Raw genomic sequence first — 26675 nt, forward strand, 5'->3', positions numbered from 1 at the left:
GTGAAAAACATGGTTTTTTAGTCATTTTCCGCCATTTTTCTCAAGAATATTACGGAGCTCCTGAAATTTTCCCAGAAATGAGACTTATGCTAGTTGATAGGGCTTAAAAATAGCTATCCATGATATAAATTTGAAGAAAATCGTTAGAGCCATTTTCGAGAAAAACGTGAAAAACATGGTTTTTTAGTAATTATCCGCCATTTTTTCCGTCATCTTGGATTGAATTTTATTGAATTTCTTATTGTCGGGTCCTCATGCTATATGGACCTTAAGTTTAAAATTTCAAGTCGATCGGTTAATTAGGAATGGAGTTATCGTGTTCACAGACATACACACACACACACATACACACATACACACACACAGACCAATACCCAAAAATCATGTTTTTGGACTCAGGGGACCTTGAAACGTATAGAAAGCTTGAAATTGGGGTACCTTAATTTTTTTTGGAAAGCAATACTTTCCTTACCTATGGTAGTAGGGCAAGGAAAGTAAAAATACTATAATACTAATATTAGATGGAGTTTCATTTTTCCACAGTAATTAATTGATGTTATGTTGTTGAATGTCAGCAAATACACTTCATTATTTCACTCTAATACTATTACACTCAATACTTTCACTCAATACCCCCTCAGTATTGTACTGTCTATACCCAAAATACATATTGACAATGAAATAGGTGAATTATATAACTAGTTATTGAGCTTATAATTTATTGAACTAAGTGATGCAGTATAATACATCTTCATGTTTTACCTATCTCATCATTATTTTCAAATCATCATCCACCTTTATTATTATTATTATCATCATCATAATAATTACGTGCTATGATCAGCTATTATGCTATATAGTGTTAAATATAATATCCAGTGTAGTTCCATCATTATAAGTATTTAAAAGATCTTCTGTTCTGCCATGAGCTCCAACCTATTTTTCCTAACTTTATCATCAAAATTGCTGAAGCTTATGCAGATTTTCAGTGGGACCGTCGTCAATGATATCTATTGAAGTAACTGATCAATTTAACTACTGAGTTTTCCATCTATTCCTCTACTTATTGTCCCGCATTTTACTAGAAAAAACTTTGATCTACTCTCAATCTGAGTTTCAAAATCAAGCCTTACTTAAGCACCAATACAAACCAAGCAGATGTTCTGAGGATGATCCTTAGCCTATAATTCACTTGAAACCGCGTTCGTATTCATTTTCATAGAGATTAACTCCGGTGGTCTCTCCCTATTCAAATACTAATCCAACTGTAGCTTATGGAATATCACATCCACCTGGACAGCTATACAATTAAAGGGTCTAAATTACATGCCACATGTTGAATTTAATTCCATAATTACCATGTAACTGCGTTAAAGCACACTACTGAAGATGGTAACATTCGATTTTCAATTATAGTTGTTTTTCTTATTTTGGTCTGCTAATTTTTTCCTCTTAAGGGTGACCTTTACTATTTGATAAATTATGTTTTGGGATGATTATCCGTTCACTTCTACTCCAGTAAGCGTAGTACAATACTTATTCTCGATTCCCGATTTAACCACAATAATAAAAATATTATATTCTAATAAAAATGCAATACATTGATTCATATTTATATAGGCCCTATCATTCTCCTCTTTATCATTCATTAATAAATAACAACACAGCAACCATGATTGTGACAGCATAGTTGAACCCAGAAATTAAATTGAGTTCTCACTCATGTACGATCATGATTTTATTGATTCATCCATTCATAAACTTCACATAAATAGAACAAACTCTTCGTATTGGATGTCCCAAATTCATCACTCTTCTTTTAGGAGAGACATTACTCGAGAGAAATTTGATCACTTTCTGTTGGGTGGGGACAACAAGTTTTCATCACTTTTTTTCGTACCCAAGCTTCTTATTGTCAAGTAACAACTATAAAAAATAATGAGACTTGTAACAAAACATGTTCAAAATGAGCCAAATAACATACCCCTTTCTTCCCTTTGATCTATCTACAAGCTCGTTAGCTATGAATCTCCAACAACAAATAATAATGCTGTACATTCTACAATGATAACAGTAAAAATCATTAAAATTGTATCAGAGAACGACGTCGTGAAACAAGATTGAAGTTCAGTTCCAATGTGCCTGTACAGCATTCTTGTGAATCATCTTACAGTAATGCAACATTTCTGACACAAATTGCTGTAATATTTGCACTTATTCTGCGTAAATACGTGACTGCAATATAATGAGAACGCGATACATGTAACGGTCAAGTTGATCGATAAATTTCTTTGAGTTCATGTTGAGATTTGCCCTCAATTTGAAGTAGTATTAGTACTTGTTTGAGTCTACTAAGTGGATTCCAATGTTGTTTTTTGGATCCAATGTGTATTATTATGGATCTTGAGAATCACTTGTAGTTCTCTATATCGGAAGGTTTTGCAGGGTTCATGATTCGTTATTAAGGGAAACCATCCATCTGATTGGTATGTGTTTCCTTCGAATATTAATGGAATTTTCACCCTCTCTGACTCATTGATATGAAGGTGGAATTCAGGTTCACAGATCACACCACAAATTCCTATTGTTCTCTTGTTATCCAGTTCTGTTTTCATTGATGCAGGAATCATTACAATCGTTGCAAAAAAAGAAAAATATCTTACTGCAAAACTTATTTTCAAGTTTATTAGATTTTAAAGTAATCAGTAGGGAATATAGAATTCCAAAACGTCAAGTACTTACACATCTCCAGGTCATGAACTCATTCTCGACGGGAAATTTGTATTTGGAAAATTCAGAAAAGTGAAAGTCTTTAGGAAACATAACACCCAACAAAATAATGAGAAAACTAGTGAAAATGATTGATGAATTGAATATAGGTTTACAGTTTTGAATTGTTACTATGCGTGTGCAGTATTGATGCTTCATTTTAGTGCTCAAGACAACACACATAACCTTGAAAGTCCGTATAACGGTTCAACATGTGTTCAAACTATTGTAACATATGTACCGTAACACCAATAAAGATTATTCAATAATTTGATAGTAGAATTTGAATAACGTAGCCTATATCTGGACCATTCATCAACCCACGCGGCAAGCTATAAATAAATCACTCTTGTAGGTGGATGTGCCTTAATTATTCAATTAGTATTATACTTTCAGCTCTCATTAGCATAGGAAAGTAATTCATATGGGCTGAAAAAAGTCTGAATGAATGCGTGAAAAAGAATGGGTTAGTGAGGTTCATTTCAGGCTGTCAGTATTGGTTTAATCAGAAGCATCAACGTTATATATAAGAAATGTTGACGATTTGAAGTGAATCTTACTTTAGATCCAAGTCACCGATTGTGTTTCCAAATATGAAATATCGCCGATTAATCTAGCGGTTGAAGTCTAGTTATCTCAAAGAGAATAGAAAAGTTTGATTATCTCAAGAATGAAAGAGAAAAGGACAGGCAGGATGTATGCAAATAAATAAACCGTCGCAAATGTGTGGGTATTGAAGTTGAGGACAATCCCAAAACCCGGCAACATCCCACGGTTCTAGGCTCACTCTTTTCTTTCAAAAAATTGCTTTAAGCCATTCAAGTTGTCTTTGGAAAATTTTGTAAGAGTGGAAATTTATTTTCTCTCATCTAAATGCATTTGAATCAAATCAATAGGTGAAACAAAATTTATTGTTGGTCGCTTAGATATTCAACATAACCAGTTTAGATGGGAAATTGTCTTGTATAGATTTCCATTCAGATAGTTTCTTGCTTTTATAGAGTCAATAACGTGTTCTAAAAGCTTTATATGTACATGTGAACCTAGTTCGGCTATTTTGATATTTCCTGAGGTCCTTGAACCTTGTGTTCATTTTTCGATCAGAAATGTACAGTTCTTAATCAAATAGGCCCTAAGATTTTTTTCTAATCTGGGCTTAGGAATTTCTGATTTTCTAACTATAAGTTCATGACTTTTGTTCAGAAATGATCATCAGCTACTACTTTATAATATTAGGAGAGTTTCACGATGTCAGATTTATCATGATAATTTAAAGTTGACCAGTTCTATAGATGCCTGTCTGCTCAACCCAAATTTTATAGTTTGAATATTAACAATGAATGAATAACACATATTCTGGCACTTGATGACTTGATCATGTTCTTGTACTTTGGGCTCTCTTGAAATAAGTCCTCAATATTGAAATACCTAAATAATAGTAGCAAAATAGGTTGGGTTGGCCTCTCGTTCTAGTCTTTTTGCTACATTATTTGAAAACCCGGGCTATTGATATCAAATCACTTTTTGATGATAATGACGTTAGAACTTGATGTGGCTGAGCATAGAATAAACAATCTAGATTGATGATTAGAGTACATAATTCCAGTTTTGAACTGTTGCTATACTATAAAATAAATAAACATTTACTTTATTTACTATGCTTGTACAGTATTATCGCTTATTCCTTATTGCATAGAAAAACAATCTATGTATAGCTATTCTCTCCTTATTGCTTATAGATTGTTTATTCCACGGCCAAGGCAAGAAATTGACACTTCTTATAATTATTCCTAACTGGCGTAAGAGCTTGATTTGCTCAAGCATCATTTTGAACTTGACTTATGAATATGAAATTGTACAAAAAACATCTAATCTTGAGAAAAAAATGATTTATGAGACTGTACTTGAACTCAAAAGTACAGTACTTACAAGAATAATTTTAAAAATCTGAAGATTGAAATGGAAAATTACAAAATTATTATTGGATCGCAAGTTCAAATAACTCGATTATACATTTTATTCTCATGACAATCATTATTTATATCTCAATCATAACCCAACATCTGTTCAACACAATGTAAACTCATTTTTTCATTCATGAATGCAACTACGATTGTCAAACGAACGTAGGAAGTTGTAGGCCTAGGAGTGATTGAACTCTTCCTAGACTCTTCAACCAGCGTGCATATCATTAATGCCTCTCGGTAAACAATGGGACAATTCTTCCATCTTCTAAAACCAACTGATGATGCACCCATAGGCCTAATGATGTGAAATTACCGTGCCAACCAACGATTTCTGTCATCGAACAAGATATCCCATCTCAAAAAATTCAAAAAGGAAGTTGTTCATTCATAGACCAACATATGTTACAAGTACACAACAAGCATAGAGCAATTCATTGTTGGAACATCTGTACAACCTGGCAAGGATCTCTTTAGAGACCACCTGCGCGGTTAATTTATTCATTCGACTATATATTGTGCTGTACTCCTGCTAGACGATAGAGACAATTTGCTTTGCATATACAAATATGTTCGATATTTATAATGGTAGATATGCGCTGGAATCGGATCCATAAAGCCTGACACATTCTTGCGCGTTGTATCGCTGTCGAGCCATTCTACAATGACTTTTGTGCTGCTCGATTTATTTATATTACTGATCTGATAAGGTCGACCCATCTGGGGTCAGGGTTAAGGATAGTACTGTATTGCAGGTGCGTCAGTATTGTCTGGAATTTTGATTCGTGAAATAAAAGGGATTGGATTACAGTAGATTCCCATAAAAGGTCTTGAAAAATCAAATGTTTCTGAATAACACCATTATGTGTATTTATGGGTTTGAAAATTGAAAAAATATATCCACTTTACATAAATCCAGTGTTTTCCTGACTCATAACTTTTCACATTCATAAGGATAAATTCAGTACTACCACAGAGAACAGAATAATGTATGTTTATACTGCACCACAGATTGAATTTGACTACAGTACTAAGCACTAAGAAGAATTAGAAGTTGTTCCACACGGGACGTGAATTGAATTTGATCTTTTAGGAAGTAGTGTTATCGGAATAGAAAAGTACAAAAACTCTTAATATAAAACAAGAATTTTTCATCTTCTCAAGGAAATCTATTTAAATTAATAGTAACATCAATATCCTCAACAAATGTTGTGATTGTAATAGTAGTTGTAGTTCACTTTAATTCCATGGAATGCTATGAAAATCTTTCGTATTCTATATTGACGAATATACAAAAGTTTCAAATTCAAAAGTCAAGAAAATCATTATTTACATATATAACTGTTTAATAGTATTATATCAACATATTTATGAAGTATTTAGACACTAATATTTCAATCCCCGATTAGATTAACAGGCAAGGCCAAGTTCCATAACTCGTGAGAGCTCATTGCCAAGTTGAAGGCCGAGTTATATGTACTGTAAGTGGGTCAATAATATTAAGGCTAAACCGCTTCATTCATTTATCACTACTGTTTATCCTCTTCTTCCAGGTGAACAAACCACTGTTGAACTTGCTACAAGAGAGGATAGATGCACTTCTCTTTTGAGAAGTTCATATGAAATCTGTTCTCACATTAAAATTAAGTTTGAATTACAATTAAAATGCAGTTATATAGAGTGAACTCAGTTGAAATGCACTATATAGGGGTCGAATACAATTGAATATTTTTAAACGCGAAATAATACTTCAACAATGTCCGTACTCCAGAGCAGGATAAATTCTTTGTAGTCTGTTCCCGACTTTGCATCGTTAGAATTCTTTGTGTTAACTTGAGACGATAGAGCATTGGTTCTAACATTGGTTCTGTTCCAGACAAGGAAAAAATTCTCTCCACAAAAGCCTGTCCTACACTTGTCACATGTAAATTGGATTTATAGTTTTCTAGTTCAGCAAGCGAGTTGGGATTAGTCACACTCTGCTTCTCTCCTTTCCGCAGATTTAGAAACAGTCTCCCTTTCAAGTTCAAAAAGGTGTGAACCATCTTCAGTCTCTAGACTCACTTTTGCTTTTCTAAATCTGACATGAAAATTATTCAAAGCGTGCTCTTCGATTTGTCGTTGTCTTCCATGAATTCAAAAATATTGAGCATTCATTTCCACTTTTTACTTATAAAGGCAATGAGTAATGTAGGAAACGTTTGCCTCCTATACTCACTGCTCACAAGAGAAGTGCAAATCTGTGAACATGTTACTCGTAAATTTTATATGGGACGTTGGGAGTAATATTTTTCCTTGTACTGTATAGCACTCAGACCTGTCTATATTGTCTATAGACAAGGAAGATGAAGGTGATAGGCAGGGATCTTACAGTAAAGTTGAAAAACATTGATTTTTTGGTTTTTATTGTGATTCATTTACAAATTGTTTTTCAAAAAGATAATTGAATAAATCCGTTTGAGAATCTCATGATTACAGAATAAAATTTCTCACGAATTAATTCTAATATAATTATGAACTCTTACAATATAACGCGTATATAATAATGTTTTCCACTCGCACAATCATTCCGGCAGTCGCGCTGTTGTAAAAAGTACAACAGTGTCAGTTTTTTGCTGCACAAAACTATTGAATGGGGTGGTGTCAGTGAATGAGTCACGTATGCATTCCAAAATTTTCCCCCCATCACTCCACTGAGTTGCAGTATCAACCGAGCAATGGTTCAGTCTTTAGGTGCCATTTAGTCGCGACAGTGCATAAGTTGCACTGTGCATTAAATAGGGAAAGACTGTATATGGGGACTGTAAACGAACCAATAACACAGAATTAATGGCTTTGCTTGATGTACCTTTTTGGGCTATGAAATGGTAATAATCCAAATGTTCATATGCGTAAAGTAATCCAAGAAGATGGAAAAAGTAATTATACAATCAATTAATACATTTTGACAGTAAACAGAGTACATAACACTTGGAAAATTGGATATTGTACAAAATACAACACGCGACTGCTCGTGTGATAGAGTAGGGCGCGACTACCGGAAGGTTTATATCAATGCAATTTACATTACAGTAAAAAATCGTACAATTATAATCATTCCAAAAATATTTTTCAACTATACCAATGAGTGAATTATAATCGAACTACAGTATTCGATCTTATTGAGATATTATTTAGATCCTGTTGCATGAAAGCCGGTTAAATTTTAATCGTGGTTAATTTCACGACAACCAATCAGAGGAGGCTTCTCTGAAAAGATTGGTACTCTGATTTGTTCTCGTGGTATTATTCACGATTGAAACTCAACGGCTTCTGTGCAACCAGCACTAACACTTCATAATGATTCCAAGCGACATATCAATATCAATCAAATTTACAAAAATATTACGTTGCAATAATAGTCAATTTAAAGCTATTCAAAGATCTGACTCCAAGCAACCCAGAACAATTCAATGCAATTCAAGAAGAGTCAATAGTATTCACACATTCACACATTCATTATGGATCTCATTGGAAACTCAAATTATTATTTGGATTGGAAATTATCACTTCATTGTAAAACCAGAATCTATTACGGATATCAGGACAGGCTATCTCCAATAGATTCAAATCAAAAAGTTTATTGCACAAAAAATACATGGTACAATAATAATCTTCTCAAATAACGCTAAAAAGTTACTCTATTATAGCAATTACAAAATATATTGGAAGTAGACTTCTCATTGACAGAGCAGTCATTAATATTATTTTATATTCAATATTTTGATAGCTTTTCCAGTTCACAATGAGTTGATAGTGAATAAAAACAAATCAATTTTTGTAATGAATAAGACACGTCTATAGCGTAGGTACTAATTACCTTTCAATACCGTTCTATCTTTGAACAGTGTTCTCGACATTGACCTATCCACCTTCATTTCACAGTAGTGCGATGTTTATTCAGCGCAACTTGGTCTCAATATGTATTACTTTATTACCGTTCATTTACCGAAGTGTCGAATACACATGTATTGATTAACATTATCACGTACTACTAAGTTCATAATAGTGTTTCCGTGTATATAAGGTACAGAGAGTGCGTTGGATACCTATATTTGTGGTGTATATAGGTGGTAGGTTTTCTATATATGGAAGGAAATAGGCAAAGTACCAAGCAGCTTGTTTTTGTCACATTCAAGGTCGAACTTAGCCACGATTCAAGTCACCTACCTCTTTCCGTTAATAGATAAGTTATTATTAATTTAAGATGCAAACTTACACGTACTTACTCAGCCTAGTTATGTACTTATTAGGGGACTCCCGTAGACTGCATTTCAATTATCTTAAATAAACAACATAACTAGAACAGTTCGGTAGTTCTTAAGATCATTTATATTATTGATCATTTGATCAATCGTTTATTATCAACTGGAGAAATCGTCTATGGCCTTCCTTTATTATTCCCGTTCTTGTTCTTTGAATGAGTGTTGAGTTGTTGAATGTATTGAGCTGACATTTCATGTCAATAAAGATTGCAGACAATCAACTGAATAAATGAATACAGTTGTGGTACTTATTAGGATTATCGATTGACAGTATTTATTCATGAAAAACTGAGTTGTTCACGATGATCAGTACATTTTAGGTAAAGTGTTACTTGTTTCCTGGTCTTTACTGGTGAATCATATTGAGCTCTAAGACAAAATATTATAGTGGTTAGACTTGAAAAAGCATTTTTAAAATTGAAGTCTTCATATAGAGAGGTAATGTGTGTAAACTAACATTCGAACTTGGCATAAGAATAAAGAACTTTGTATGATTTGAAATCAATGTCATGTCAATTGAATTGAATTAATGAATCGACAGGAGAATTATTGTATTCCCACTCACTTGAATAAGTACAACTGGGAATATTATCAATCCAAAAAGAGTTATTTTATTTCAACATTTTGTACTATGGATAGGCTTATTGTATAACTTCAGACAATCTAACTCATTATTTTCCAGTTGCAATCAATGTGCGTCAAAAAGGAATCAAGGAAAAAGTTATTAGAGGAATAAATGTAAACCCAGGAGGTTCAATAATGAACAGCATGCTTCAATGGCATATGCAGATGACGTGGTCTTGATTGCAAGGAATAGACACACATTAGAGGTCAGGCAACTCAACGGAGGATCGGCACATCTCGGGCTCTCAATAAATGAAGGCAAAACTAAATATTTGAAAAGTAGCAGAGCCCAGCACACTGGTGAAAGATTGATAATTATCGTTTTAAAAGGTTGAGCAGCTTCAAATATTGAGACTGACATAAAAGCAAAACTAGCTGCTGCAAACAGATGCTGTTATGCTCTGACCCAATATTTGAAATCCAAAACCCTGTCCAGGAAAGTGAAAATAAATATATGAAACAGTCATAAAGCCAAATTGTGCTGAATGGAGCAGAGACATGGGTTTTTACAAAGAAGGATGAAGATTTATTAAATATTTGGGAGCGAAAGGTTTTGAGTAAGTTATTTCGCCCTGTATATGTTGATTGTGAATGGCGAATACGATCGAATCAAGAGCTGCGTGATCTGTACCAGAAATGTCAAATTGATGACGAGATAAAACTGAGGCGTTTGAGTTGGCTGGGACACGTTGAGTGGGTGAGTGACTCAAAAGTTGTAAGAAAGGTCTTCAGAAGCTACCCAGGAGGGAGAAGGCTGAGAGGACGTCCGAGAAAGAGTTGGCTGGAGGATGTGGAGGACGATATTAGAAAGATGGGTGTTAGGGGATGGAGACGTAAGGCTGCCGATAAAGACTAATGGAGAGGCTTTTTGAAAGAGACCAAGGCTCTAAATGAGCTGTAGCGCCAAGGAGTAAGTAAGTAAGTAATCAATGTACGTCATATAAAATTTGTGCAGCTGAATATTTCCAAGTCCTTTTGAAGATTTGTATGACTATGCAATTCAAGTAAATTCGGGAACTCGTTATCACAAGTCACATAAATACATTTTTGGACTCAATGTTAATCGTGATATTATTTTTAGACAGGTAGCGGGCTTACATTCTTGTCCGGTGAGTGTAGCCTATCATTTATTGATAAAATTGATGCAAAAATGGCAAGTGAATAATACCTTCTAATTGAACGCAAATTTGGTAGAGTCTAGTGTGACTCAACTTGTTCTATTACAATATCCGTCTAAGAATTTCATGTTATCCTGTACTGATACGTGTACAAAAATGATTAATTGCTGACTCAATGCAGAGGGTGATGATACACAAGTCAGCTGGGAATATTCAATCTATATTGTGTCTTATCAAATGACAATGATTTAGTCCAAATATCGGGGACCGAGCTTCGCTCTGGAGTACAAAAGCATAAAAAATTTATTACGAAAGAAGAATTTATAATAACATTCATAACATTAATAGAGATATATTCTATCTAATCACAGTAAATTGAGATTAATTCCCAGAAGAATGCAAAAATTTCCCTCACAAAGCCCTAGTTGCACAAAAGCCGGTTAAATTTTAATCCTGATTAACTTCACGTGAACCAAATCAGAGAAGACCATTTCAAAAAGATGGATCTACTTGAATTAATCAGCGGATTGAAAATAACCCGGCTTTTTTGCAACCGGCACTAAGTACCTGATCGAATGATTACAAAAGCTCACAGCTGAGTCATAATTTTGAAACAGTCCCACACACATGAACTCGCTCACTCACTTCCATCACCAACAGACGACGAAATAATTATTATCATCTGTTTTTCCAAGGATGAATAATAATTATCCTTTTAATGTCCTTCAGCGAGTTTTCCCAGGGAAGAGACCTAGTGCAATCGAATCTTTATATTATAAACCCACTATGTTCTGAATTTCGTGAGAATCGTTAGAGCCGTTTTTGAGATCCGGTGAAATATAAACATATAAACAGAAATTGCTCGTTCAATAGTATTGGACTCCTGATAGTTTGACTCACAATTCAAACTTTGACAGATAGCTTCGCAAGAAAATATTCGTTATAAAAAGAATGATAAAAATTGAATATTGTATCATCATACTAAAATGTCGTTGAAAATAAGACTTTTACACTAAAGTTTGGAGTATTTCAATATTTAAGTGTGAAATATTGTTAATAATCAATTTGGTTTGTTAATTAATTAGGAAATAATTTTTTTTTTTCTGTTTCAGCGGAATTTGAAGAATTTGTGAAGCCCATCAAAACTTCACCGGGAAGTCCAAACGAGCACAATTTGGTGTTCGGAAATAACATTTGGGCGAGACGTGAGTAGTCTATTATTTCAATTATTGTTTTTCTATTAATTAATAGATGATAGTTGCTGGATGTACCCAACAGTTCATTGGTCAATGTCAAAAACCAGAACTCAACGAACAATACGAAAAAAAGGAATTACTGTAACCTCGTCAGTAACTTTATTCCATATGGATGGAGCTTGATAAGCATACCAAGTTCTACTGATACAGTACTTGGCTATACTGAGGATATTGGATAATAATATATTATTGTCGCTATGAAATATTTCCTCTCGAATAGGGTCAATATTTTGACAAAATACATAATGTGATTCAACTTTTTGAACACGTTTTCCAGAATATAACTATGGAATCGATATATCAATCACCTCAGTGAAACTTGTTGGACTTTTGTTCCATTCAAGTAGTTTTACGTGGGCGTATTTCTTAATGTCACGATGTCAACCACATTCGTCATCATCAGATTCAATTGAGTTGTCATATTCTACGATTTCAAAATCAGTGGAAGGCACAGATAGATTTCTTACTGAATGATGCCCAAAAAAGCTCTTGCCTCTGCAGAAAAGGTTAAGGAGCAAACTTCTTCAACTTATCTTATTTTCTTCTGCGAAGGTAATGGTATGAGATGATCAAGTACTGTAACTATGAGTTTGGTGGGACTCGAACCCACGACAGGTTGTACCAATATTAGTTGCAATGCTTGAAAGTTTGGACCCTCCCCAGTGGGTACTATTTTACAGAAAAGGAGCCACGATCACACAAAATATTTGTGAAATAAATCAATGCAATAAAATACACCACTCAATGATTCAAATTGAACTAAGCTATTCATTAAAGATGATGCTCTAATAATATGATCTTCAAAACTATGATGAAATCGCTGTTTTCTCCCCTGTTTACAAGTTGAATTGTGCTGAATACAAATCTCTTTTATTTTGAATCGATAATAACTCTCAGCTGTCGTATCGATTGAATTATTGGATTAAGCAATTGCAGAATCAGAGAAACCGCTGTGAAGTCTGCAGTGTTTCTTATTACAGAATCGTTGCCAGCTACAACTAGATCGACTCGATAAAGTCGAGAGTCGATGTCTTGTTTATCGCATTTCATCAGCCTTATCAGATACAATGTACAACATCACAGGCTAACTGAATTTCAACGTGCATATTCAACAGTTCTGCGAGTCTTTCTTGCAGATTTCGATCTTGAAGTTGTATTTCGAGTGGCTCACTACTTGAATTTTCTCTTATTGATTTTTGTCTTCTCCTTATCATCTACACGTCTTTCCCCTTATCTTCGTCACTGCTTTTGCTTCTTCTAACACTTTCTTGCTGTTATTTTCCATTATTCTTTTTACAAACCTTTTTCTTCCCCATTGTTCTTCTCCTCATAAATCTATGTTGAGCTTCATTCCAGTTTTTCACTTTCCTCTTTTGTTTATGTTCCCACCCTTTGTTGCCTACCCCTTCACTTAGAGAATTATTAGAGAAATACACAAGCGTCTCTTCTCAGGTCCTCTTTAACTTCAATCTTCTCTTATTCTTTCAACAAATTTTCTCAATATTCATTGCTCTCTTTTTTCTTGTCACTCTTCAGTCACATTCTTTCAAACTCCTCTCTTTTGAGCTGCGTTCACTTCTCTCCACTTAACTTCCACTACTTACCTTCAGCAGCTCAACATTTTCTTTCTCACCCTCCATAAACAAGACTTCTAACTTTGCCTGATTTTATCTTCTGTAGCTTATTTCAATTTTCCTTAACTTATAATTACCATCACACTCTTCATTACCACCAATTAAAACTCTTCCCTTCTCTCTCAAACACTCTTCTTTCGCCTTCAATACCTTCACCGCGTTTTTACTTTTCCTCACTTATTTTTCTTTTTCCCCACTATTCATTTTCTGTCTCCTCACCCTCTCCATTCTCCTCACCATTACTAATCTCCTCTCTCCCTCAATATTCCACCTCCCTCATTCACGATTTATACTCTCATGTGACAAAAATAAAACTAAGAAGAAGAATAATTAGCTGTCAGCGTTCAAATTCTTATCACGTACACAATTAAGCGTGCAGGTACATGCCGATACATGGAGCAGCTCATTAGGTTCACCCACAACACATCCTATATCTATTTATCTCAAGTTTTTGCCCTCCTCATCCTACAACTATATCTATAGAGCTCAGAACAATATGATATACATAAGGAACGGTCATCCTCTAACCTGTGTAGTGGGAACTTGGTCAGCATTGTCTGAATGGGAATCACATTATTATAGTATGCTGAAAATTTAAAGGGAATTTAACTATGGAAGGTGTTGAAAGAATTTGCATGCACCTGCGAACCTGTTCTAACCAAAGTACCGAGTAATTAATGTCTTGTCGGGACATCAGAGTAGTTAATCACCGCTTAAACATGCGATACCCTGCCGACGATATGTGAGTGTATGTATCATAGATATACGTGTCTATGAAATTCTAATGTGTAGGCAAACCTGTATAGATGTAATAATGTGAACGATTGGATATGGATATTAATAACAGATAACGATCTTAGAATCGGTGCTGCCACCTTTTCACTTGTGAGAGTTCATTCATTTCCTGCCCACGCCAAAATTTAACAAGTTCCATGTTGAAACTATCAGCCTCACAACATATTTCCACGATGTGTTTCGTTTGTATTGAGTCATTAATTTTTTTAGATTTCAAAAAACGTGGGGTTGTATTGAGGTTATTGATTGTATCTGATGGAAGGCTTCATGTAATGGAGTGTAATGATAGTTGTAAAAATTTAAAGAGTAAACACATATTGAACTCAAGAATAGTATATAGACTATACACTATCGCTGTATTGAGCAGCCTATCCTCTCATGATTCAGGAATTTATTGAATGAAGAAAGGGAAAAGTAATCTAATCAAAAACATCAGCCAAATCAGAAGATTATACAAATTTTCTTTTCTGATTTGTCTGAGGTTTCATTTGGTTGCTTTCCTCTTCCTTCATAGGAAGAACAGGTATTAGATTTTGAAAATTCTGGTTGTTATTTAGTGAGTGGATTAATTCCGAATTTTGAATCTCTGCGTGGTCCTGGCGACAGCATTGATTATAATAGGCAGTTTCAGATTGAACTGCATATTGCTATCGAATTCAATCTAATATTACTTCATCGTATTCCCAACCACAGCATTAGTTCAGAAAATTATAGTCCTAACTTCGGCTACTTTGTAGACCGTCAACCTACCGATTAAGGGAATTATTTTTTCAAATCAATATTTCATTATATACCGTTCATTCTACCTATATCACACAGCTTCGTCGCTGCCTATGCCTTTGCATAGCCGTGCGAATGTCAACATAACCTACAATTCCAACATACATATTCATAACCTCAAAGCTTATAATTATTCTTTTTCGTGTTATCCATGTCCCCCCTGAAGCAGGTATCTTCCTCTTCTTAGTTTTTCTTTTTCTTCTTTTTCCTTTTCCCCTAGAACACTAGACGAATTTTGGAAATAAAAACAAATAACCAATAACTCTTATTTTGTATTAATGTGTTCATGATTGCTCCTCCGCGAATAGAATTAGGCTATTATTCATTCATAACAAATACAAGCCAGATAGAAATGCATTTTGAAATGTCTAGACTCCGCCTTAAATCTCCTGATAGTCTGTAAACAGTTTGTATTCTAACTCTACCTTCTGCCAGTAGATGGCAGCAGGTGTTGGTTATGTTTCCAAGTCCGCCTACTGTCTTCTGATTGGTATACAGTTTGAAATGCACTCAGCAGCTCTGAATTCCACCAATAGGAGGCAGCATAATATCCAGGATATGAAATCATTCAAATGTTGATTCTGCCTACTCTTTCTTGATTGGGGAAAATATTTGTAAACTATCTTCCCTTTAGCCAGTAGATGTCAGTAGAAGTTTGGTTAATATTCACTTTCAAACAGGGATCAGTCTCAATATGCATCTATTGAATGCAGTAAACAAATACAATATTTAGAACATAAAATACAGGCTATTGCCCAAAGCTTCTTCTATTTCTTGATTTTGTCTCAACAAATATTATTCAATGGATTCGGTGTTTGACAACTTTTTCATAATATGGATAAGACTTCTTACTCAATATGGATAACTATTGATAATTTCCATTTTTTAAGTTATCTACCTCAATACACTGATATCTCTTCATCTTTTATCATAGAGATTAGGAATACATGAAATAAGCTTTTAGAAAACTCTTTATGACAATTTTGATTTTTCTAGTGTGAGATTCACACTTGGAATTTTGAAGAGAATCTGTAAATTGACATAATAGACAATGAAACTGGAAAAGTTGAGAAATATTTGTGAAAGATGCTGAAAACTGGAATGTAGAAAATTTTATAGGGAGATCACAATCCAATTGTTAAGTATAATGAATGAAGATTCATCCACAATAGAGAAGAGATTAAAACAAATTTAAAAAGGGGAGAGCTTGAATGAATGAAAAGTGTAAATTCTGTGCACAATAAAACTTGTATGAATTGAACTTCAATGAAGGTTTCAACGGAGTGAATTGGACAATGCAAAGAAGAGGGAACAAGAAGTGAGAGTTTGTATTAGTGAAAGGCGAGTGAGTAAAAAAGTGAATAGGAAAGAGGCAACAATTTATGAATTACATACTCTTAACTGCGTCCGCCAGCTTCAATTATCGCTTTTTAAAGACCTGTTTGCCAGGCGATCCGATTACGCTTCAATTTGGAGGCAAGTGCCAACTCGTTTCAATTATCGCGCCTATCATTTGCTTGCACTGCATCCAAATTGCAGCCACCCAATCCACCAGGTACTCGTCAAATATTTATAGCGTTGCATTTACTGTCTGTGAAACCGTTTAAAACGTGATTTTTGTGATTCTGTCAAATGTAGAGGGTGAGAAGGGGCGAAAACATGAAAAATAGGTGAATTTTCGACTATTCAACCTCTCTCATTTCTATCTATTCTATTGTATTGTATTCTTCCTCTTCTCTTGTTCTCTTTTCCCTTCATCTTCTCTACATCGTTTCCCTCCTTTTTTCTCGTCCTATCATCCTCTAGTTACACCTTATCCTCTTCTTCAACCTGTTTCTCCTCCTCTTCCTACTGTTCCACTCCTTCTTCTCCCTCTTACTGCTCTTCTTCCTCTTATTCCAAATTTTCGTCTATTCAATACTATTCCATCCTATTCTTCATCTTTTTCTTCTTCTTCTTCATTCTCCTTCTTTTTCTTTTTCTTTCTTTCTCTTCCTCTTTTCTCTGCTTCCAACCTTCTCTACCATCTTTGCCTTTTCTCTTCTATTACACTCATTCTCTCGTTTCACCTTATCCTCTTCTCTGTCTTGTTCCTCCTCTTTTCCTCTTCTTCATAATCCTTATCGTTCTGACACCTCTTCTTCTCTTTCTTTCATCCTCCTGTCCCACCCCTTCTTCTTCTTCTTTTTCTCCCTCTCCCTCGAACTCTACTCTTCCTCATCGTCCTGACTCCTCTTATTCTCCTCTCCTACTCATCTTCACGTTTCACCTCTTTCTCTTCTTCCTTCTTCTTCTTCTTCTCCTTCTCCTTCCTCTTCTTTACTCATTTATTTATTGAGAATACTTTACGGTACTAGAAAAAAGTACAATTCGAAGAGGTTTACAGCTAAACGCCAAAACAGACCTCATTTTCACAAAAAGTATGACACAAATGATTTAGAAATAATATTATTAATAACTTAAATTAGAAAGTAAAACAAATCTAGATAAAGAAAACAGAAAATAGTTGCTCAGAGAAAAAACTGTTTTAGAAATAAGAACTTGACTTGATTAAGAATAAAGATAAAAGTTGCTTAAAAGAAGATGAGATAGTTAGAAAAAAGTTGATTATAATAATAAGAACTACATTTTAAAAATTGAAAAAAAACTTAATGAAGAAAACAAAAATTTTATAGAACGGAGGAAAAATGAAAGGAAGAATATATTGAAGGTCTGCAAAATAATGTGACAGTTAAATTGAAGAGCTTGCATAGATTTAAAACAAAATTTGCGTAAATTATCACCAAATAGGTCAAGAATTAGGTTTAAACTATTGTACAGGCGCAATGTTCGTTGAAGGAAACAATTTGTATGTTGCACTGTTCTAGATCTTTCTATTGCAAATTACATGTTTAAACGTGGTCTGTTTAATGGGACAAAGAAATACATGTATTGAACAAAATTAGGAACATCTATCTGAGTATTAAGAATTTTATGAAGCACAATTAGTGATAAATAGTCACGTCTTTTACTCAGACATTATTTGAAAAGTGCTTCTCAGATCACGCATGAACTGATCATATGAACAATATGATCCTTCTCCTTCTTTTCTCATTTTTCTTCTTCTTCTTCTTCTTCTTCTTCTTCTTCTTCTTCTTCTTCTTCTTCATTCTCCTTCTTTTTCTTTTTCTTTCTTCCTCTTCCTCTTTTCTCTGCTTCCAACCTTCTCTACCACATTTGCCTTTTCTTCTCTTACACTTATTCTCTCACTTTACCTCATCCTCTCCGCCGTCCTGTTCCTCCTCGTCTTCCTCTTCCTTATCGTCCTGACTCCTCTTCTTCTCTTGCGTTCATTCTCTCGTTCTACTCCTTCTTATTTTCTTCTTTTCTTCTCCCTCTTCCTCCTCTCCTTTCTCTCACTTATGAGACTCCTCCCTATCATCCTCGCACCCGACATCTTTTCCTCCACCATCTCTGCCTCCCACACCTTCTGATTTGTTGTCAACCTAGGCGTTGTCTGTGACAGCAGTTAGCCTACTCATGCTGCTCTTTATGGTCTACTGCCTTCTTCGGTAACAATCATTGACTCCTCCTGAACGGTAACAATATCAGGAACAACGAAATTGGCTCGTGTGTGCTCCAAATGATCCTGAACAGCTCTGATCAATTCCTCAATATCCAAAAAGATATTGATGAAATAATCTTTATGAGGTTATTGGTTAGTAGACTAGTTAACAGTGAAGAGTTCCTGACAGAAATGTAGAAACCTGACGGAGAGTAGAAACTAGATGATTAGATTATTGTTGAGTCACTTAGTCCGTTAGAATAACGTCTACAATCCGTAGAGTCTTAAGAATCATTGCAAATTTAGGGAAGATTTTGTAAATATACATTTTCGCCCCACTTGGATGTAATGAGCTGGTTTACGTGCGTCATATGGTGGCCGAAAGTGATTGTTTTCTGACCAGGCCGGTAAAATTTTTACGGCCCTAGGGCCGTAAAATAACCTTGAAGTCAGCTGATTCTGATTTGATGTGAACGTGTTTACAAAATAGTTAATGAAACGGAATCAGTTTAAGCTTCTAGAATTGAATAAAGTATTTTGAAATGAGATACTATCATTTTATTTGGATGAATGGAATACAAATAAGATATTATAAACTATTAAAATTCAATTTTCAGAGTATAATAGAATCTAACCTTAAACCTCATAGTACTTTGTTTATCACAAAACCTGGTGGATAATTTTGGAACTACTTGGGCAATATCCATGGTCACGGAATAAGCATACAGTTGTGATGTGTGCTTAGCACACAGTAGTGCTTCTTTCCTCTGTGTCCATGGTGCTGAACGTTTTTACAAAATAGTTTATGAAACAAAATCAGTTTATGCTTCTAGAATTGAATAAAGTATTCTGCAATAATAATACTATCATTTTATTTGGATGATTGAAATACAGATAAGATATTATATTATAAACTATTCAAATTCGATTTTCATAGTAGGATAGAACTTCTAACCAAAACTTCCTAGGTCGATGACAACAAGCATTGTTGACGTTGACATTCAGATTGGCCAAATTTCAAGTGTGCTAAAACAGCTGATTAAAAATCTTTTCATCATTCGTGTTTATTATTCAATAATAATTGAAACATTTATAAGAATACCATCTTATTTCATTTGAAAGAATAAAAAAGTATAAACTCAACCTTCCACATAATTGAACATACTCTTTTAGGTTATTTAAACAAATCAGAATAAAAAATAATAATACTTGGACAATTTCCTGATATTAAGATTACCTCAGATTTGCTAGAGCTATCACCTTCCTCTTTTGCTTTCGGAAGTGCTTAATGAACAATTATTCTCATATATATATTGTTTATTTTTCTGTGTGGCGAAAAATAGCGTTCGCAGCACGGGCAAAAATGTTTTTTCCGGCTCTCAATCTTTTCTAGTCCTCGGCCTACGGCCTCGTACTTGAAACCCGATTTCGATCCGGGAAAGTCTCATTTTCGGCCCTAGGTGCGAAATATACTATTACGTTGCAAGCCCTTTGAAAAGAAACGATCGATCCTACATCAATCACAATTCTCTTGAATCAGTAGAACTGTCTCCTCGTAAATCGTACTACCCATTCGTAAAATCTGAACAATTCCACACCCACAACTTTTGCACTCTGTTTACAGTTATTACCGTATTCAATAAGGCATTTAAAAGCTATAGAGACCAATAAAATGCCAAGAATGCAGCTGTGCTATCCTATTGCATATCCAGTTCCTTTTTATAACTCAACTACTACCAAAGACCAACTCTTGCTTGTGCATAACGTTTCTCCTCTCTCTCACTCTCCTCCTTTTATCTGTTTCTTTATTCTTTGCTAGTTTTACTCTATTACTGTGTCGTAAATCTCCATGTATAACTGACCAGAGCTAGTTCTATAAACCGCCACACCTATTATTATTCTTATATTTTCATTCACCTCCCACACATGCAAGTTCTTTCATGGGTTGTCCACCTTCTTCATCTTCCATTGCTTTCCACTCTACGTATTGGACATCTTTTGAGAAATTTTAACTTCTTACCTGGAATTGCCCTATTCAATGACCTCATACGGTTTACAAGTACTGTCGTGTTATTCTTGGTGTAGTATAGAGTACAGATAACTTCCGAGAAGTGAATATGATAGGGTGAATTAATTGCCTTTATTATAAATTTTATATTTGCTTACATCCATTTTCATATAATTTTTACATAATTTCATCCTTCAATGGTTATTATTTGCTTCTATTACAGTATAACTTGTACTGCAGTATTTTCTCCTACTTCCATTGATCCAAAACTGTGATTTTATGATTTAATGTCTATAAAACTGTGTCGCTTTTATAGTTTTATTGCTCTTGTTGTTTTCATTCTTCATTCAATTTCATCGCTTTAAACCTGGTCTTCAATCGCTTTCAATCCCCTTTGAATGTATTTTCATGGTTGCTGTACGATAACTATTCCAATAATATTGAATACAGCTTATCATCTACATCCCCCAATATGAAATAAAAATAATTCAATGTGCAGTGATAATTAAGTGTAATATTTATCTATAATTTGTTGTTTTGATTCTTCTAAATTCAAAATTTCCAGCTTATATATATTTTTGGACTAATACTGAAATTGAGCTTTTTATAGTAGAAGCATAACTTTTTTGTTGGAAATGTAACATTATCAAAATTTGGGAATGGAATAGTTTTGGGCCAAGCCTGTTGTTCCTTCTCCATGATATTCATGTGATTTGTAATATTGTATGCACGAATAATAAATAAATAAATAAATAGATAAACAAATAAATAAATAAATGAATAAATAAATAAATAAATAAATAAATATATGAGTTGAATGCACCTATCCAAATCATCATTATCGTTCTGTAAAATTTAGAATAACCAGACTTCAAAGGTAAAAGTCGACTTCTTTCGTATTTGGAAATATCATATAAAACGAAAAAAACACAAATATATATTGTCAAATTCTACAGTTTGACAGTGACTCAGCAAAATATCATACATTTTAGTTGAAGAGACTTAAAAATCTATATTCACTCATATTTGTCCTGTACTGGTGAAAAGAACTAAGATAAGTTGTTTTGTACATTTGGATGCAATCAGGAGTCATAATTACACCGTAGATGTTTTATTTATACACATAATCTATGAATAAAGTATATGAATATTGGTTCAGTATTTGACTTGAGTATCAGTTCTTATTGAAACATTATAATATCGATTCTAGAGCTGCATTTCCTATAAAACAGAACTGGAACTAAAAAAAAAAAAATGGAACAACAACTTGATGATTTTGATGATGTACTTATTGTATGAATGAATAAAGAATACTTCCATAAGAATACTAAATAATCCATTTTATGGCCTCTAATGGTTTGTTTTCAAACTCTTGAGTAGTTGGAATGAGGGTAAAGTTTGGTTAATTGCATACTCGTATGTTGGTTTTTCCAGAAATTGTTGGAACAATACTCAAAGCTTTGAAATTCAAACTACCGTATTCAACTATTAATGTTTTGATGAGATCAATTCAGTGATAAACAGAAACGTTTGGTGATTCAAAACTAATGAATAATGAATGGATGAATGAAAAAAATTATATCGATTGGACACTGGAGGATCTGCATGATTACATCAGTATTCCTGTAAGTTTGAATGAATTATTTCTGAAAAACTCTTTTGAATAATCATGTACTTATATTATAAAATCACAAGTATCAGGTAAATAGTAGGTAGCCTAATAATTATTATGATCATTGGGCCCATTCAATCTCTCGACGGTTATCAGTTAACTTCCTTTAGCCTGTTTCAACTCTTGAAATATATTTTTATTTCCCTTCCTGCTCCTCTCCTTTGTATCTTATACCTCTTCCTCCCTTGCCTCTCCTCACACACCTGGAGCGAATCTTTTTGAATCTTTCTTCAGTGCCTTTTCATTCCGGAAACCAATTCAATCCTTCACCGTTTCCATAATATTATTCTTGGCAGCCGAAAAAGAAACAGTTGGCAGTGTGTACAAATAGGTGGGCTATAATTTCACAACCATCGCTCTGAAAAGGTGAATTGGTATTATTCCCTTTTGATAACTGTTCAATGCTTGTTACTGTCAAGCCTTTCTATTGATGCTTTCATTGCCTGGTTTAGTAACAGTAACCGTGGCAGATGTTCTTTCTCTGCGAGATCTCCACCCATTGCATCCCACTACTCTGGGTATTGCTAATTTGGTATTCAATATTGGAATTGTTGGTTTTGTACCATTCAAATTTGATTGCCCCTCTCATATTACGTTCTTTGTGAAGAGTATACCTCAACTCGAAATCCAACTAGTTTGTTATTGGAGTTCTATGAGAGTATAGCAGTGAACTCTTCATTTTTCCTTACCTATTCACTATTGTCTACAATCTTCAGAATATTGAGTGTGGTATTCTTGTGAAGAGAAATTCAGATTTCTCCTTATTTTCAAATTGTGAAATTCCTGATATACCTTCGTTATCTTCAAACGTTTTTACTTCCTAACAAGCAATAACGTCATGAACAAATTGATCAGAATTTCAACGCATTATCTGAATCCACTATCCATGATACAATAGACAAACAGTATTGCCGACTTATCTGTAGTTCTATGGTGGAGCTTCGTTCAAAGTTCGGATATAGTTAGACTGTGATGTACTTTATACTGTCGGCATTCCTTATAAATAACACCAGTAAAGCTTCCCATCCAATCAATGCTGACCGTTCAAAGTGAATCTCACAATAGAAGGATGTGTAGAATCCTTGGGATCGAGTGCAGATGCCATTCGAGAGTGGTGAACAATTTAGAAGACTTTTGCGTGTTGGGAAGCAGTGGGAAAGGTCAGTCAGGTATGCTAACAGGTGATTTAAGTGACTAGCAGAAGAACAACAAGTAGAAGCAGAAAAATAACAAGTAGAAGACGTTGACGAAGGGCAAAGCCTACACTCCCACATGTCGACAAAAACAACGCGTGTTAGGTAATGACTGTAATTTGAACGTCCATTATCCCTACATCAACACCCTATATGTATATTTATGGGTAACACTATATATTTCACACATTTTTTGTCTGGATGAGAGGAGAAGGGAGTTACCCTATGGATTGATAGAGAATCAGATGAGATCTTTTGGTTCAAAAATTCTCACTAGCTTCTATGTTATTCTTCTTATATTATTTTTCTAGTCGGTTTTGTTACAAACTCATTTCGTTGACCTCCCGCTGTGAGATTTATACTTTATTCGCCAGTTTAGATGAAACTAATGTTGCCAGCGAGGGAACTGCAAAACGTCTACTAAACTAGTCTGCTTTATAGGTCGATTGACTTTTATGTGTGCATTGAGTATGTGGATGGACACGGCTGTGTGTTTTTAAAAGCTCGTCGAAGAATACTTTGTTGAATTTTACAGATTGGGCTCGAGATTCAGGACTTGAATGAGTTTGTGTTGCGATCATTACTGCATTGATCTGAGATTCTCGAATGGAGAATTTTTGATAAGAAGCAATTTGTACTGAAACACGGTTTTCAGTGAAAATCTGGAAGAATGGTGGCTGGTCTGACTTGAAAGTGAGCCAAAAAATGAAACTTTCAAACTCAACCATAATTTGTAACCCACAAAATCAAGGAAATAGAATGATTTACTATTTACATAGATACATCACTGGGGATCCTTGCCTTGATGGACCGTTCATCATTTCAAAGCCTTCTTTGAAAACTTTATCATTAACAATTCATCTCATTCAGAGCAAGAATTCAATAGATGTTCACTGAGTTTAGTAACATAAACTACATCAGTGTACCAACCATTCTAAGAATAGTTCTATCACTGTGCTTTCTTGAGAGCTTTTATTCCAGGTTATTGGAATTAATACTATACAATGAGAAATGAATTTAATGATATTATTAAATGAAGCATATACAGTGAATAAATAAGTGGGTGGTTCTTGTTATAGTGCATCGTGATCTTTTGATTGTGATTGTATTGATTGTGAAAGAATCGTTTAAGGAAGAAAATAATAATCATCGTTGATTGAAAAGGGACAATATCATGAAAATGCAATGGTTTTTGTAGATAGATCACTGGACATCTTTCGTGACGTAATCGTCAAATATCACAATCATCATGTCTCTTATTCTCATCCTAGGTATTCCACAGACCACTTATTTCACTCCCACGAAATCACTTGGATCCTCGTAAAACATGGTCGGCATTGAATAGGGTACGAACTCATCATGGTAGATGTGCCTATCTGATGCATAAGTGGGGGAAGGCTGACTCCCCTTTCTGTGAGTGTGGAGCAGTCCAGACTGTGAGACACATAGTGGAGGAGTGTCCCAGATCAGCATACACGGGTGCACATGAAGATTTCCTGGTGGCTAAACCAGCATCAATAGCCTACTTAAATATCCTGGAAGCATGCCTCTAATTTCCAGGTCAAAAGTTACTAAGATATTTTCATTCGTTTTATATATGAATTTTCTATTGTTTTCTTTTTTTTTCGAATTTTGTGATCATAAATGTGTTGTGTATACTGCCATACGCTAAATAAACTTGGATCCTGATACATTCAGTTCAGATACTTGAATCCAGTTCTGATTCATTCAGGGAAACTTGTCTACTGCTATACAATACTTCAATAATGATAATAGTTATCAACGAAATACTGGAATGTTGTCTAGAAATAAGAATTCATTCAATTTATTAAATTTTGAATTCTTACACTGAAGATGACACCATAGTTGTTGTGAAATGTATGTAATTTTTCAATAAATTCGTGATATTTTATTTTTGGACAACATACTAGTGTTTCATTATGGATAAATATCACTACGTCTCACTAACAACAGTATCTAAAGTCAATAACAGTTATTGTTGGGTGTAGAGAAAGCTGAGATGTAGGTTCAGTCTACAACTATTAATACACACATAATCTGAAACTATGATGATTTGATGTGTCGTCCAATGAAAATGAAACGTCTGGTGTGAAAAACTAATAACTCTGAATCAACTTCGTGCATCATAATCGCTGATGGTGAAAAGAGAGATATATCATATTTATCTAGAATAAAACCGACATTACCAACACTCCTTCCTCGAATCTCGCTGACATCTACGATTGATATCAGGATTATGTCTGAAGAGGTATTTAATGGATTTTAAAAGTAGCATGATAGTCGATCATGTTGAGAAATTTAGGAGGGAGCGGCAGGCATCATACTTTGAAGCTGTTAAGTATTAATTCGTATGTTTACAAATTAGACAGGCAGGGGCCTAGCCCAGTAGTTCTGTTAACAACAACTATTTCAGTGTAATTTGCATAATCTGCTCAATCTAGCGTGGCCTAGTATATAGCCGCCAGGCCATAGATTCGGGTTTGGGTGATCGTTATCGTATAGGTTGGTACTTGGGTCTTCCATGTACCTCTTTCTCCTCTTCATCCATTCATATTTCTCCTCCTACTCCCATTCCCTCCAAGTATGTTTTTTCTCCTAAATTATCACCCAACCTTCACTTTATCTCCAGAATTATTTTTCCAACTTCAATGAAAATTTAATGTGTAATTTACATACTCCAATAAAAATACAACAATGAAAATTTGAAATCTCTTAATGGCAACTGAATAAAAAATGGTATTGCAACGATACAACTGAATGGTATAGAAAATTGCCAAAATTCCAACTCTCAAATTTCCTCAGTTCAGATATATGATTGAAGAAAATATAGAGGATATACAGCGGAGTAAGAAGAATGGGAGAAGGCTAAAAATGGTAATGCAACAATACAACTAAATGACATGGAAAATTGACAAAATTCCAACTCTGAAATGTCTTTAGTTCACATATATGATTGAAGAAAAACAAAGAGCAGATACAGGTGAGTAAGAAGA

At 34.3% G+C, this 26675-nt stretch overlaps 2 protein-coding genes across 2 annotated transcripts in view; both read left to right on the forward strand.

Moving 5' to 3' along the window:
* Positions 1-12011, forward strand: part of LOC111055689 — a 143887-nt gene extending 131876 nt beyond the window's left edge. Inside the window, exon 2 of the mRNA XM_039430300.1 lies at positions 11892-12011. Coding sequence (XP_039286234.1) covers positions 11892-11992 — 101 coding nt within the window. The 3' untranslated portion in view covers positions 11993-12011. The remainder of the gene's footprint in view (positions 1-11891) is intronic.
* An 11555-nt stretch (positions 12012-23566) lies between these two features.
* Positions 23567-26675, forward strand: part of LOC111061139 (A disintegrin and metalloproteinase with thrombospondin motifs 9) — a 116557-nt gene continuing 113448 nt past the window's right edge. The window contains 1 exon segment of the mRNA XM_039431372.1: positions 23567-23628. Within this exon segment, the coding sequence (XP_039287306.1) occupies positions 23567-23628 (62 nt within the window).

This window comes from Nilaparvata lugens, chromosome 6 (assembly GCF_014356525.2).
Source record: "Nilaparvata lugens isolate BPH chromosome 6, ASM1435652v1, whole genome shotgun sequence".
Lineage (NCBI taxonomy): Eukaryota > Metazoa > Arthropoda > Insecta > Hemiptera > Delphacidae > Nilaparvata > Nilaparvata lugens.